General features: G+C 37.2%; 1 protein-coding gene across 1 annotated transcript; it reads right to left on the bottom strand.

Annotated features, from left to right (window-relative positions):
• Positions 1-83: 83 nt before the first annotated feature.
• On the bottom strand, positions 84-11,882 carry si:ch211-106h4.4 (MAM and LDL-receptor class A domain-containing protein 2). The gene is made up of 25 exons (XM_039602494.1): positions 11,764-11,882; positions 11,527-11,629; positions 11,231-11,402; positions 10,124-10,340; positions 9,630-9,761; positions 9,381-9,505; positions 9,020-9,257; positions 8,299-8,567; positions 7,743-7,833; positions 7,481-7,621; positions 7,203-7,334; positions 5,949-6,082; positions 5,678-5,849; positions 5,038-5,157; positions 4,179-4,333; positions 3,986-4,081; positions 3,757-3,847; positions 3,525-3,644; positions 2,748-2,847; positions 2,505-2,655; positions 2,163-2,382; positions 988-1,111; positions 503-632; positions 347-425; positions 84-262 (listed from the first exon to the last, which is right to left on the bottom strand). The coding sequence occupies exons 1-25, from the start codon at positions 11,816-11,818 to the stop codon at positions 84-86; spliced, it is 3,546 nt and encodes a 1,181-aa protein (XP_039458428.1). The 5' UTR covers positions 11,819-11,882.
• Between the last annotated feature and the right edge of the window lie 3,492 nt (positions 11,883-15,374).

Raw genomic sequence — 15,374 nt, 5'->3', positions numbered from 1 at the left:
AAAGACAAAAGCTGGCTGAGATTTAGGAAAAGTAATCTGAGACAGTTTGATTTGACACTTGGTGTAACTGTATTATTATATCTTTAGTGTGTGTATTTGGCCTTGCCAAGATTAGTGCCCAGAGTGTGGTCCACGGGCGGTCCTGTATTCCCAGTAACATTCCTTCCTCTTGTCCACCGACACTGGCCAACACTGATGTCCTCCCAGTTACATGTGCCATTCTCAAACGAGCAACCCGCAAACCCCAAATCTGTTTCATTAACTGTGTCAAAAAGAAAAAAAAATATTTTCTGTAACTTGCTTTGCTAAGAAAAAAAGGAATGCAACAAAAAAAGAATAGCAGTACCTTGACAGAGGCCTGGTGTGAGACCAATGTCATCAATAGCAATGAATCCTCTGCTCTTAGTCTCTGCCTCGATCAGCAGCTGTTTTTGAGAGAGCATGTAAATATTTATACAATATTCCTGGGTTCTAATGTAACAGCTAAATCTGTTTGGGATACCTGGAAAGGTTTGGACGTCTCTACAGACTGAGAGAACTTTCTCCAGCGGCTCTCACTGCTGTTACTGTGGAACATCAGATCCTCCTCTGACGGCCATGAACGTATGAACACCTGCAAAGTCCCGGAGTCGCTGATGGACAACAGGAAAAATGTTTTTGTTGAGAGAAAAAAAAGAGAGATTCTTGTCAAAAACACGAAATGTACACTTTTCATTTCCAAAATTAATAATGGCATCTTTCTGTTATTGCTACAGGGTTAAAAAGCTGTTAGTTTCACTGTTGGTAGTGCAACTCTTTTTGGAAAAAACTGAACTCTGCCACAGAATATTGTCAGTCTTGCACAAAGTAAAGCAGGTGATTCATGACTAAATGACATTTGTGCACATTTCTTGAGGAAGTCAGTGAGGAAACTACACAAGATAAACGGGATAAAGTGCATCCTGATATTGCACTTGGTGACAAAGCCCCTCTCTTGTTTTTGCTGACCTGTTGTCCATGTGGTACCATAAGGTGAGACAGGATGTGGTGTCTTTAAGTTGGATCCATTCAGACACTACCTGTGCAACACTGCTGTGACTTTGGTTTGGTGACGAGCTCAACAGGAACCAACCTCCATTCAAAAAGAAAACAAAATTCACACAATAAATAAATACAGTTAATATTTAATGCTGCTGCCTTTCGTTGTTTTAATAATTCAAACTTGGGGCACACCAAGATAAGTGTTAATAAATTAAATATATTATTTTCTAAGGATATTAATGCAGTTGTTAAGGTTTAGATATGAACTTTATAAATAGAGAGCATCTAGAATTTAGAAACATTACATGTAGACAGGGAGGAGGTTAGGTCAGCAACAGGACATAAGTCAGGGATAAAAAAGAGAAGTTGTTCGTTTTAAGTAACTATGTTATGTTAGTTAAACATTAACTTCAGTTCACATAGATCAGGTTGCAACACCATCAGGTTGCAACATCAGCAGTTTTTTATTATAATTAACTAACTTTCAGATGATTCACACCATCTGTCACATTTTGAAACTTCAAACAAAGACAAAATGTTCACTAGGAACAGAAATCCACACCATTGGTTGACTTTCTGAGTGTTAAGCTTTAGCTATTTATAAGGCAGATAAGAGCAGTAAGGGTGAGCCTAAACTGTAACACTAGTAACATTTAAGTAGTGCAGAGCTGATGGGAATCCCAAGAGTCACCACTTTAATATTACACATAAAATATGTAAGCAAATAAAAAATGTTGGTCAGTGCAGTTTTAAGGATTTAAATGTATTTTAAATAAGTCTGAATACTGTCTATCCCAGTGCGGATATAAATGGAAAACTGAGCTGTCAAAATAAATACTTTCTAAACCAAGAGTGGTTTCTTGGTTGTTTTATTTAATATGCACAAATATGCACAATGTGCATGCAAATCCCCCTAAAAGGCTCAAAAAGCTGATATCATCAGACTGAAATGCAATGGAGGTAATATAAATCCTCATAAGTCCTGTAGCAAGTCTTGCAAGACAATGGAAAACCACCCCAACATGTAAAAATCTTTATCCAAATGTACCAAAAAGAACTGTTGGCTGATTTCGTTTTTTTCCCTGTATATCACATTTTTGTGGCTAAAACCTTGACTCAGTAATCCTTGTTTAAGGCCGTACCCTCCGGGGTCTGAGTGGTATGGTCTGTTGGTGGACCGTGGAAGCCTCCTCTGGCCAGCACCCAGTCATGTCCATCTTCTTTGAGGATGTTGACCCAGGTGCATTGTCCAGACTCAAAGTCACAGCTACCCGCAGGACTACAGGCTCCGTCCCTCACAGAAAAGTCATCAATTTTCACTGTGGTATTCGTGCCAGGCACATGAACAGCCTTAAACACCACCTGATCAAGCAACACAGCTGTTTTAGGTAGAATTCCCACAGAAGATAGCGAAAAATACAAAATGAAACATACTGGAAGAATAAGACTGTCTGATTGTCAGAAAAGAAAACAAATGCTTTTACATTAAATTTTGTAGGCGATGACACCGTGACCTCTGCCATCTCCCAGCCTGTAGAGAGCCCTCCAGTCTGCTGCCAGAGGACATCACCAACTTCTGCGCTTTGTCTTATATGGACAGCGAGGTTGCTAGAGGAGTCTGTGGGTAACCAGTACCTAAAAATAGTACATTTACATTAAATGTACAGTAATATGTGTACCAGTCTTCAACCTCGAATTGTAAATCTGTGATGGATCTTTGAACTTACCAGAAACGAACACACATTTCTTTAGCTGAAGGTAAATCTGGTGTGAACAGCTCAGCGATCTCACCCTGTGTAGAATTTGATGTTACCATCATGTAGAAACCTAAAAAACAAAATTTGTTTTGTGACAAAAATGCAAAGACGACTGTTGACTGGGACATTTCTGAGAAACGATGACTAAAATCTGAGGCAGAGAGCAATGCTGCTACTTTCAGAGAATTTGTTGAACTCCTATGATTGATTGTGAAAATCAACTTATGGCAATTTATAACATTCCTGCTTCAGTGGTAAAATATTGTGTTGTATTATATTGTCTGTAACAGCTGTTTAAGCTTTAGCTGCCATCTAAAAGGCGTCAAACACTGCAGAGGATTAGCTAAAAGAAGAGCCTACACCTTGATAATCCTGCAGGCCTTTCAAATAACAGAATCTTCTTTAAAAATAGAGTTGTATGAAATATTAGATATAACACATCAAATACAGATGATTGGATTGAATATTAAAACTACGCAGTATTTTCACATTAAAACAATGTGTTACATTACACAACATATTCCATCTTGATAATTATTTTACAAGATGATGAGTCACATTTTTATTGTGACTTATTATTGCAGAGCTCTGATCCACAGGTTGATAACAAGGGACAAACTTAGGACTGACTATATATTAGCATTATAGTAACAGCATAAATATTGTCTTGTTGGAGTGAGACCATGACTGCTCTGCTCTGTTCATCCCACATTGTGCAGTGCCACTGTGCCACAGTTCAGCACTCACCATTCTCAGTTCCATATGTGTGATCCACATGATGCTTTGTTCCTTTTCTGCGAATCCAGCGACCCAAATGACTCACATCATTCTCAAAGCCACACAAGTCCGAGTCAAACCCGCACACATCTAAATGGTGTTTAAAACAAAAAGGCTGCAAGGTTTATTTTATTTATTTATTTGATATTGATTTATATATTATTTGTTGATAACTGGGAGTACTGAGTTAATATTTAAATACCGTGATTACTGCAGGCCCCCTCTCTAACTTTAACATCATCAATAGCAATGAATCCTTGACTGCTGGTGTCTCTTTGACCACTAAACACAATCTGTGAATTAAGGATGATGCAAAGTTTAATGCTGCCAAAGTGCTACATTAAATGTTTCTGAATTAGAGACATTTCTATTCAGAAGCTAAAAAATAACTTGAAAATTGACTGACATTTTTATGGCGTGGTGAGGTTTACCTGTACTATGTCATTCATGCTGAGGGTTACTTTCGCATTCATCCACTCTGGATTCTGCGTTCCCCGACGAGTCCAAACTAAGAGTTCAGATGATTGCTAGAAAAAATTATGTAAAGGAATGTGAAGAAATCTGAAGATGATATAAAGCACAGCCTGAAACTGAAGGTTCAGTTGTGTTAAAAGGGTTACATACTGTTTGAACCAGCAGATCCAGGTTTGACACTGAAGGCCCGAGCATGTGATACCAGAAATCAACACAGATTGGTGATGTGCGAGTAATGACAGGAACAGAGATGACTGCTTTTTCATCATCCTTAGATCCAAATCCATTAATAAGTAGAAAGAAACCTTGGTAGAGAGGGGAAAAACAGATGAAGATGAGAATAAAAGGCCAGACTGTTGTGAAAAAAGGAGAATACTGTATAACCAGGGTGGAGTGGATGGAGATGGGTGTCAGAGGTGACAGAAGCATACCAACAAGAGAGAAAGGAAATCTTTACAAGTTGGTTGTGAGATGTATGATGTAATCATGTATGGTGGTACTGACAAGAAGACAAGAGGCTGAGTTGAAGGTACCAAGATTTTCACTGGGAGTGATACACAAGATTAGAAATATGTACATCAGATGGGCTGCTCAGGTTGATCAGCTTGGAGAAAAAGCTAGAGAGGCAAGGCTGACATGATTTGGACATTTGCAGAATATGGATAGTGGATATACTGAACAAAGGGGGTTGAATATGGAGCTTCTAAACGGGAGAATAACAGAAAGAGAAGTAGTGATGTAGTGAAGGATGACATGCAGAAGGTTGATGTGACAGATGAGCATGGTAAGGACAGGGTGAGTTGAAGGCAGATGAGCCACTGTAGCGACCTCTACAAGGAACAGCCAAAAAAAAGAAGAAGAAAGAAAGAAAGAAGACTTTTTCTAGAAAAACAAGACAAAAGATAATTGGGTATCAAAATTGTTCATTATTTTTCAGCTAAGGTGTGTCACTAGACTTCTGTTGTAAATGCATTGCTTCTCTGCTTATATTAGTGTCAATAATGAATACCTTCATTATTCCCAACAGTATGATCATACTGAGGTCCATCCCATGGTCGATCAACTGGAAGTCCAATACTGAGAGTCCAGTTCAAATCATGATTGGCCTCCTGGACCCAGTTACACAGACCTGTTTTTACAAGAGATAAATATTAGTATTAAAACACTATATAAGTACATGAGGAGGAAAGACAAAATTGACATACCCAAATTAAGAAAAATGCATGTAGGAGTGGTTACAGATATCTATAATATTTTAAAATGTTATAGATAGATCATATATAGTTATACTTATATAACTATATATGTTATAGATCATATATAGCGATGGATGTAGCCAATGCATACTTAGTGAAGTCCTGTTATGAAGCCTGGTGTTTTGAACTGGACATGAGGGAGATGGGATACCAATAATACCAACAAATATTGTAAATTCATTTATATTTCTTTATTGTTCATTGAGCTAAGTTGTGTCCATATGTGGGCTTAGGTATGTACTTAGAGCATACCATGGCCATCATTATCATGACCATGATTTGTAAGCTCTAATGCCAGTAATCATAAGAACTTGAATGGCATTTCCTTTTGTAGCATACTATTAACAAATAAAGCTATTTCTGCTAAATTTCTGGTAAATTTAGCAGTTTTACCTTCTTCAAAGGTGCAGTCCATGGCTGAGGCAGGAGCACTGGTCATGGTGGTGGTTGGGTATGGTGTAGTGGTTGGAATGAGGTCATCACAAGACATGTTCCTGATTATGTGAACGTCATCCAGGCAAAAGCTTTCATCTTTTGAGGCGGGACACCTTGCTTGTAAAATAATCTGCGATAAAGAACAATAGAAGTTTAAAACTCTGCGCTGATTTATCATTGGTCAATATTTTCATGAGAAAATCAACATCAAAATTGATACAATTCTTACCTGGTGAGGGCCTGATGCGCTATAATCCACCCTGTCTCGGATCCAAGTGTTATTCGAATATCCACTTGTATTCCATACAGCACGCAGTCCAGCAGCCTCATTGACAAACACCGTCAGTGTAATAGCTGAAGGCCCTGGGTCATCAAGAGAATAATTAACTGTTATTTCTTTGTTTATGTTATGTTTGTTATTAGAGGTTCTCTGTTTGGTTCTTAGTTATGTTTACTACTTATGTATATTTATTTAAAGTTTTTTTTTAATTATTTTAGTATTTGGAGCCTTTATTTGTTTCTTAATTATGGAGTTTATTAGTTCCCTTACTAGTTTCCCTTTGTTTCATTCTCCCGTGGTATCCCTTCTGTTGAGGCGATGCTTAACAGAGGAGTCATTTCTTTGTCTCTGCATTCATTATTGGTTATACTTTATTAATTAGTTAACTCCTGTGCCTGGTTTTGGGTTTTGCTCCCTCCCCTGCTGTCTTGACTATCTGCAGCTGTGACTTGTTACTTTGGTATTTCCACCCCTTCATGTGTATAAACAGTCTTTCCTCTCAGTTTTGTTTTTCTTAGAGTTGGTTGAACCACTTCAGTGTGCTGTTTTTGACTTTAACTTCAGCCTCAATAAATGGCTCTGCCTCACTTGTCTGTATCGGATCCGTGCCTCAATAATCAACATATGACAGTTTATTTAGGGGTTTAAATAACGGCTGAGAATGGATCACAATGACAAGGAAATAAGGTAATAAAAACAAGAGACAGCAATTTATTTGTCTAACACAAAGCACTACTAATGATAAGACTTTTGTTTGGGTTTTTTAATGAATGTAAGTGAAGGTTCAACTCCATGCTAATTTGCACACAAATGCTTTTGCTACTTCAATTTATGGCTGCAAGTAGTTACATTGATGCTATTATTTTGTATTCCCATTTTTTCCTTAATGGATACATGTTACTACAGTAGATTCACTGGTCTTTTGACAGGTTGAAAGAAATTTTCCACTTACAATGCCAATGTTGACAACTGTACTAAGATCTGGATTGAGTTTTTTCATGACTGGCATTGGACTTAGCATGAAATTAACACTAACATGGCGTGACTGACATTAATGTTGGTAGTTTTTGTCTTTAAGTTATTGTAAAGTTGATAACTATTCATGTTTGACTGCAGAAAACCAGACCTTATGTTGTTTACACCACATATTTGCAGATTGTTAATAAAAATAAGCTAAATATACAGTAAAAAAACTGTACTCACTATTTGACAGCCATGTTCCAACATGGTGCCACATCTCCAGACAAGCTTGGTCAACAGCTGCCATTGATTCACTCTCCAGTTGGGCAATTTCTTCTTTATCAGAATCGGATGCCATGAAAAATGCAAAGTGGCCTGAAAAACATATTTATTTTTTAAAAAGTGGCATCTTCTGACATTGCCTAAGAATTTGAAGGATATCTTCACTTATAGAGCAAATGCTATAACAGTGATATTGAAGTGAGCCTGTAGTTAAAGTACATGTGTGACATGTAACTTACCTAAAGCAGATCCTGTGGTGTGGTCTCTGGGTGGAATCATTGAGCCATCACTTTTGCTAGAGAGCCAATCCCACTCGACTCCAAACTCTGGGGGAGGATTGTTGACCCAACCACAGAAGTCCCTCTCAAAGTCACAAAAACCTTCAAAGAAACACACAGACACATTATACAGCTGGATACACACAGTGTAATCAAATCAAATCAATTGAACAAATAAACACTATGATTGATATGTTATCTGAAATCTACAGTGGCTACTTACCCGTCGGAGGGCATGCATCATTCAGGACTATGAGGTCGTCAATGGCAATATCTCTGCTTGGTTCATCCCCAACTATCGCCTCAAAAATCACCTCGAATTCAAAAGCACAAATGTTGTGTCATAACTTTGTCTTTTACATGACATCCTTTAAAGTATAATTGCTAAAATGATGAAAATAAGTGTTTTTTAAGTGTTTCATTATCCTTGAAATATATAAAATGTTTGGAATAAATAACCTATAAAAAATTAACTATACTGCTAATGTCTATTTTTTAATTACTTTTGACAAATTGCATCAAAATAGTAAAAACAAAGACACAAGGAAAAAGCCATACAGGAGAAAACATAACTAAAAAAATCAGTTAATGGTTCTTGACATCAGCTAATCGACAGTGGCAATCTTTATAGATCTATAAAGTATTAGATGAAGCACAATATTGTGCCGGAGGAAAAAACCCCAAAACAGTATATATTTTATATTATATCATTAGACAAATTACAGAAAATATATAAAATGATATAAAAACCAAAAAACATTGCGTTTATGTGTACATACCTGATATGTGCTATGAGGACTGAGAAGTGTCACTCTTCCATGCCTCCAGTGCTTCCCCTGATCACCTGCTCTGGTCCAGAGCTGGACGGGATCTTCGTGGCTGCCGAGGGTTTGAAGATACACATTTAGCTCTCCCACGCCACTTCCCTCCATGTAGTACCAGAACATTAGGCATTCCCCTTTTGAAGGGGTGGGCTCGAGCACCGCGCTCGTCATTGCACCTCTGGACCCCACAGGATGGCTCCACAATTGGGCGCTCAGGTAATAACCTACAAAACATGTGGCATTATCATACATTCTGCTTTATTTTGAGGACATGCATATTTACCTTTGTGCACAGGTTGCTTAGCAAGGAAAGGCACAGTGTTTATTAAATCACTAAATGTATCATGTGTGACAATGCGTCATCCTCAAAAAAAACATTGCAGGTACTTTCAAATAAGATAAAATATTTCTACTGAAAACGTATCATGTGCCAATGAACACAACACATGCACTGCGTCTCTATTCCTGCCTTAAACTTCAAGATTGGAAAGGAAACAACAAATACTGAGAATAAAGTGGACTTTGGCCTTGATGAAATGTAATTCATTCATACTCCCCAGAGGATGAATCATATCACTTCAATTGATCCACTGAGTTTTCTTCCAACAACACAAAACACTTAATATGTGTGGCTTTGAAAATCAACCGTATATTGTTATCCTAAACATTTGCATACCTTGATCTGTCCCCAGTGTGTGATCCACTCTGGGGCCTGAAGAGTTGGCTGGTTGGGACTCTCCGGTGATCCGGTCCCAGCTAAAGTTTGCAGATGGGTGAGGCAGCAGGCCACAAAGGGAGCCCTGGAAGGTGCACTCTCTCTCTGGTGGACAAGAACCATTTTCACCGCTGAACACCACTACGTCATCAATGGCTATGCTCCCTTGTTCACCTCCCATAACAGCTTCTATCATAAACTGGAAAACAGGTATACATCAGATTTTGTTGCAAAAAATATTTTTCCAGTAGTATTTCTTGAAAATGATTCTGCCAACAGACAAACAAACAAACTATAGCAATAACAAAACCATCAGTTATACCTGTATTGGTTTGTCGCTGTTGAAGGTAAGATCAGCATAATGCCATTTGTTTCCTTGGGTGCCACTCCTCATCCACACAACTGTCTCTGGCTCACCAGAATGCTTTGCAATAAACTTGAGTGACCCTGATGATGAGAAAACAGCAATACATTTAATGTATCTCAATTCATTAAAATACAGATTGTTTTCTCTCTGTGCATTTAGACGAAATTTGCCTCCAAGTGCAGTTATGGACAGGGGTTCACGTACCAATGCTGTTGCCAAATATGTGGTACCAGAAACTCACACAAAGCACTTGACCGGCAGGTTGAGGAAAGCTGATGAGTCTGGCTGCTGATGAGATGTTTAGGTTTCTTTTAGCTTCTATGAGCATGTAGTAGCCTGTAGAAGAAAAACAAAGCACAACAGGAGATACACTCAAAGCAATCTCATAAACTTTGAAGTTTCCTTCAAAGTTGATGAGTGAGATGGAAAAATCAAGTTATACACTCACTTGAAATTACTGCAATTTGTAATAACTGCATTATTAATACTACAGAAGATCACATGACCTAAAGGACATATCAGAGGCCATGCATAGTACTCTGGATTGTTTAAAGTTTATTTAAACTGTATTGCTATATAGTTTCATGGTGGATTTAATATTATTTATTAATCACAATATTTCAATCCATGTATCCCAGGAAGATCCAAAATATTAAACGTATGTTAATAAGTATGTTAATGCTCAGTATACTACTCACCATTCCCAGTTGGGCGATCATATCCACCTTTACTCTTTTCCCACAAGAGACTGGCTCTGTAGTCATGGTACCATGCACAGGTATCCTTTTCAAAGTCACATGAAAGGTTATCTGTACCTCCAGCTGGGATTTCCCCCTCTTTACAGTATTCAAAGTTGATATCATCCAACATAACATCCAGTTTTTCCAAAATTGATAGACTGAATGAAAACAGCAGCTGCAAAAAGAAAAAGACCTCAGTATTAAATTCATAATCAAAAATTTGAAATTATTTTTTCACCCTTACTGATTACTGCATTTCTTTGAAGACACCCAAAAACATGAAAACATGACAGCTTCATCTTGCCATGAAACCCTGATGTCATCTACTGGGTTAAAACAGGTTCCAGTATGGCTGAAAAAACTGATGGATGTTGACATTTTTTACAAGTAGAAAAGACGTCTATTGGGTCCATACATGACAAAATGAGAAGCATAGATTAATTCTTTTCATTTAGTAATCTAAAGGCATGTTTTTAACAATGACAACTACTTTGGTCTATATGAGTTTGACAACAAACAGCGATAAAACTAGTATTACTGTAACCTCTTTTTTTAATAACACTTTAGGTCACTGACATTCATGTACATCTAAATTTTGATACATTTGTTTCTTTGATTAATGGAAAGCATTCAGATTTTACCTGGTTGGCATGTTTGCTTAAGTTCACCTGAAATTATCATGTGTATTTTAATTTACAAGAAAGCATCTTCGTAATGCTGAGTGCTATGGTTTTGCCTTGTCCTTTTTGGACACAAGGACTTGAGGTTGTTAAGAGGTTTTTAGTGAAAAAAAAAACAAACACTGAAAATGTGGACTGTGTACCTGCAGATGTGGCAAGAACATTCAGCCACTGATCAAAAAGAAAGTTAAATAGAATAATAAAACCTAAAATGCTTTATTGTTCCCCCGGATGCAGAGGTGTTCCAGAAGAACAGGAAACAGTTAAAGATCAGATAAAGATCAATATAATATGAAGGAGGAACTAAAAAGATAGTAACCTTAATTAAATGTTTACTGTTACTATCTGTGTGTATAGGTTAAAGTCTACAGGATGCTTTGCTAACCTTGTATCCTCCTGGCTGATTCCCAATTAACGCTGTGGCATTCTCCCAACCATCTGTTTCACCAGAAATCTTCAGTAAATCTGTTTCAGTGTGGTCTCTGACCATTTTTACTGTAAGAGCTGATGTTGATGGGAGTGATGATGATTCTTGATCATAAATATGGTACCAAAACCTGAAACATATTAACAGACAGATTACATAAAAACAGATAACTGCTGGCACGGGGCGTACTGATATGCACTATCAATCAAGGACTCAGCTGTGGGACTCATATATTAATGATTAATTTTTAGTACCTAATCTGGCATCCCAGAGCAGCTCCCTGGTCAACAGAATATTCCAAATTAGCATCTGAAAACAAACCACCTCCTTCCTTACCATCTATATGCATGACATGACCTGTGGCAATCAGAAAAAAAAATCCAGTGTTAACAGACTAAATCTCATAATCAAATAAAAAATGGATCTCAGTTGTTTGTGAATCCACTTTAAAATGTGCCATCAACAATATGACAGGAAGTTATACTAATCACCCCATGCACTTCCTGTGGTATGGTCCTGTCCAGGTATTAAGGTAATGTTTGCCATCTGCCTTCTCCAGGAATAAGAGGTTTGACTAACATCTTTCCAACCGCAGGAGTGATCCTCAAAGTCGCATGAGCCTTTTAGATGATATATCAAATTATGGATTTATCATTGAAAGCTACAAACTAAAAGTGCAATGAAAAGGCTTTTACACAGCATCTCACAACCAGTGTGCGTAAATTAATGAACAAATTTACTCATGTCAAAAACAAAAATAAGTCACTTCAAAGTAGAACAGTAAGTAGAACACATGATCGCTTATATATTTGTTTATTTGTGCTTTAATTGTGTTTACATTTCTTACAGACTGCAACAGGGACAAAATAATGATCATGATGTAGTCAAAGAGTTATAAATCTTAACAGACGCATGAGTTACTGAACACATGTTAAGCTGACCGTGTGCATGAGACAAGGACAGCACAATTTCTCCAGTAATGTCTGGTAAATTTTAAATAGCTGACACTAAAATATAAATTTAAGCTTCAGCTTAACTTGTGTAGAACGACCACGTACCACAAAATTCCTCATCAGAGCCGTCGCCACAATTCCTTGAAGCCACAGTTGAGGTCAGCAGGAACACATTCACCAGAATTACGGTTAAATTCCTCATCAGGACGAGACAAGGTGATGACTAACAATACTGCGAAGACAGTTTCATTACAAGAAGATATCAAGGAGACATGTTTATTCATGCATTTTATTTATATTACTCTTATTCATACATTTTAAAGCTACTACAGCAAACATTGCACAATTTGTCATAGCTTACATGACTCATGAGTGCTCTCCCTCACTGTTATACCCCTTATTTGCTCAGGATGTACAAAAAAGATATTGCAAGCAATTTCAGATTGAAGAAACATACCTGAAAGCAGAGCAAATATTTGTTTCACATCTAAACAAAGATGACAAAAGAAACGTTAAGAGTCCAAATAAAGAGAAACATCTCAACATCATAACCAGGTTACAGTGTAAGTCCAGTGTTTGTACCTGAAATACTGGACAGCAGCTTTTATTACCACAGCTGAGCTGAGACTGTGAAACCTTATCAAACACCAAAGTCCAGGGTGTGCTCAATGAACTACACTGCATTTCTATCATTTGCTTTTACAACTCTTAATGCATGGCTAACTCATATTTTGTAGATTACAAAAGCATTTATTGGCTTGAGAACATGTTTTATGGTCAAGTATTTAAGTGTTTTTTTTTCTTTTGGTCTCACTAATGTGTCTTGTTGCTATTAAAATTGATATAAATATACAAAAGTTGAGCGCGCTCACTTTTTTTGTGAAGTAAACTTTCTGTAAAGTAAAAGCTGTAATAGTCAAGCTTCGTTGGGTCTGATCTGACCTTCTAACTGGGTCAGCTCCAGGAAAATCAGACATGTTCGGTTTTCAATATGCGAGTTGAAATGTCTTTTGTAAAACAGAGGTACTAATAAACTGTATTTACTTTTTTCCTTGTATACTACGGTAACATTACCAAATTCCTTTACAGATTATGCTTAAAGCCACAAACACTACAAACCAGTTACCACCATAACTGCACCATTTAGTTAAAGAGTTTAGAAATCCACTGCAGTGGGATAAATGAAGCCAATAAATCAACAAAGGTTCCTGCCTTGTTCTCTGCCCATTAACCATTCATTTCACCTCAATAAAAATTGACTTCCAACAAAATTAGGTCCATAAGTATTTGGACAGAAACACAAATTTTACCTTTGTACATTTCAAAAGAGAATACTAAATAATAGAATCAAAATGCGATTTAAGTGCTGACTTTTAGTTTTAATTCAAGGGGTTTAAAAAGGATTGTATTAACTACTTAGTAATTTCAGAAAAAATGTTTGCATAGGCCCCCATTTTGACAGCCTACAAAGATCTGGACAAACTAATATAAGGATATAAGGATTGTTTTTAATACTTGGATAGAAATTGAAATCACACACCTTTTACCCTTGTACATCACATGTAATTATTCTCTTATAATGCTCTGCCAGGCCTTTAAAGCAGCCACCATCAGTTGCTGCTTGCTTGTGAGAAGCATGCTCATGCTGTTGGGTTTAGATCAGCTGACTGACTTGGTTATTTAAGAACATCTTAAATAACCAACAGCTTTACTTTATCCATTTGTGAGGCTCTGTCCAAACAGTTTTCCAGCATTTGGCTAAATCTGAGCAAAGAGTTCATCCAGATGCTTCTATCATCAATAATCACTAGTGACCCAGTCCCACTAGTAGCCATGCCAATATCATAACACTGCCTTCACCATGTTTGTCAGAAAATTTTTCGTATCGTAAATGTTTTTCTCTTTCTTTGTACTTTTCTTTTCCCATCATCCAAATTCATCTTACGTAGTTTCATTTCTCCAAAGATTTCTTTTCAGAACTGTGCACTCCATTTTAGATATTTTATGTCTAATCTGGGCTTTTTGTGTAAATAATAACTTGCACCTTGTTGTAAAGCATTTGTGTTTATATTGTTGAAGGTATTTCTTTTGATTGACCCTACAATAATAGTTTAGTTTCTAAATATGTTGAAAAAAGTATTATTTTCCTTTTTTTTGCTTCATACAGGCATCATAAAAACATCATTGTGGTAACAAAGGTTCATACTTCAGCACAATGTGCCACCACGAAAAGGAGAATAACCAAAGGGGAAGTGAAAATACAAAATGCAGTGATAGATATTAAGGAAGAACTGGAAAAAAAAACAAAACAAAACAAAACAAAAAAACATCTGAATGCCTCCACCCTAAAGCAGGACATTATGTTACTACACTCAGGATGCACACAGTGTTTTCTTCATTAGTGTGACTGCAGCTCAGGAGGAAAAGCAGGTCATCTGCTAACTAGAAGGTTGGCGGTTTGATTTCTGGCTCCTCCAGTGTGCATGTTAAATATCCTTAGGCCAGATACTAACCCCAAGTTGCTCTCTGATGCATCCATTGTAGGGTGAATGTCAGATAGAAAGTATTTATGTACAGAGCAAAGACACCCCCCCCCCCCCCATCTGTCATAACATTATGAATTATAGCATCGGTAACATCAGTCACCTCAGCTTCATCGGGTCAGACACAGAGTAACCGTTCACTTGCACATTTGCACCTACAGCCAATTTCGAAACACAAGTTAAGCTCACATGTCATTGGGTCCGTTACTTGTGGGCTTAAAAGCCAGAAAACCTGGAGGGACTCCATGCAGCTTTGCAGCGAACATGCAAACTCTACATAGAAAATGCATTATGAATTTAATATATGTGTACAAATAAATAGAAGCACATTTCCTGCTTTTGCCTCTTCAGAGCGATATTCTTCTTTCGTAACAAATATATCACCGAGTGTGATAGTAGATGATCTTGGACTGTGTAGAATACTGCAGAATGCCTTTATCCTGATAACATTGTTACAGTATTATGGTAGTGTAGTACTGTGAGGAACTTTGTGATTCTGACCTCTACTTAATCATAAGGAAGATGTCAAAGGCAAAACTATAAATCCATATGTACTGCATCAAAGCTTGTGAATTACTGTTTCTCTGGGTCACTAATGCTGATTCA

This window comes from Oreochromis aureus, linkage group 18, assembly GCF_013358895.1.
Source record: "Oreochromis aureus strain Israel breed Guangdong linkage group 18, ZZ_aureus, whole genome shotgun sequence".
NCBI classification, from domain to species: Eukaryota; Metazoa; Chordata; class Actinopteri; order Cichliformes; family Cichlidae; genus Oreochromis; species Oreochromis aureus.
The sequence above is the reverse complement of the archived record's forward strand: the minus strand, read 5'-3'. Positions and strand labels throughout refer to the sequence as shown.

Bases quoted from the DNA above. Each gene is read 5' to 3' on its own strand.
- si:ch211-106h4.4 (XM_039602494.1), bottom strand. From the start codon at position 11,818: ATGGCAAACATTACCTTAATACCTGGACAGGACCATACCACAGGAAGT. The intron at 7,335-7,480 runs GTAAGTTACATG...TATGTTTTTCAG, and splicing joins CACCACAGGATCTGCTTTAG to GCCACTTTGCATTTTTCATG. The intron at 5,850-5,948 runs GTAAGAATTGTA...TCTTTATCGCAG, and splicing joins GCGCATCAGGCCCTCACCAG to ATTATTTTACAAGCAAGGTG.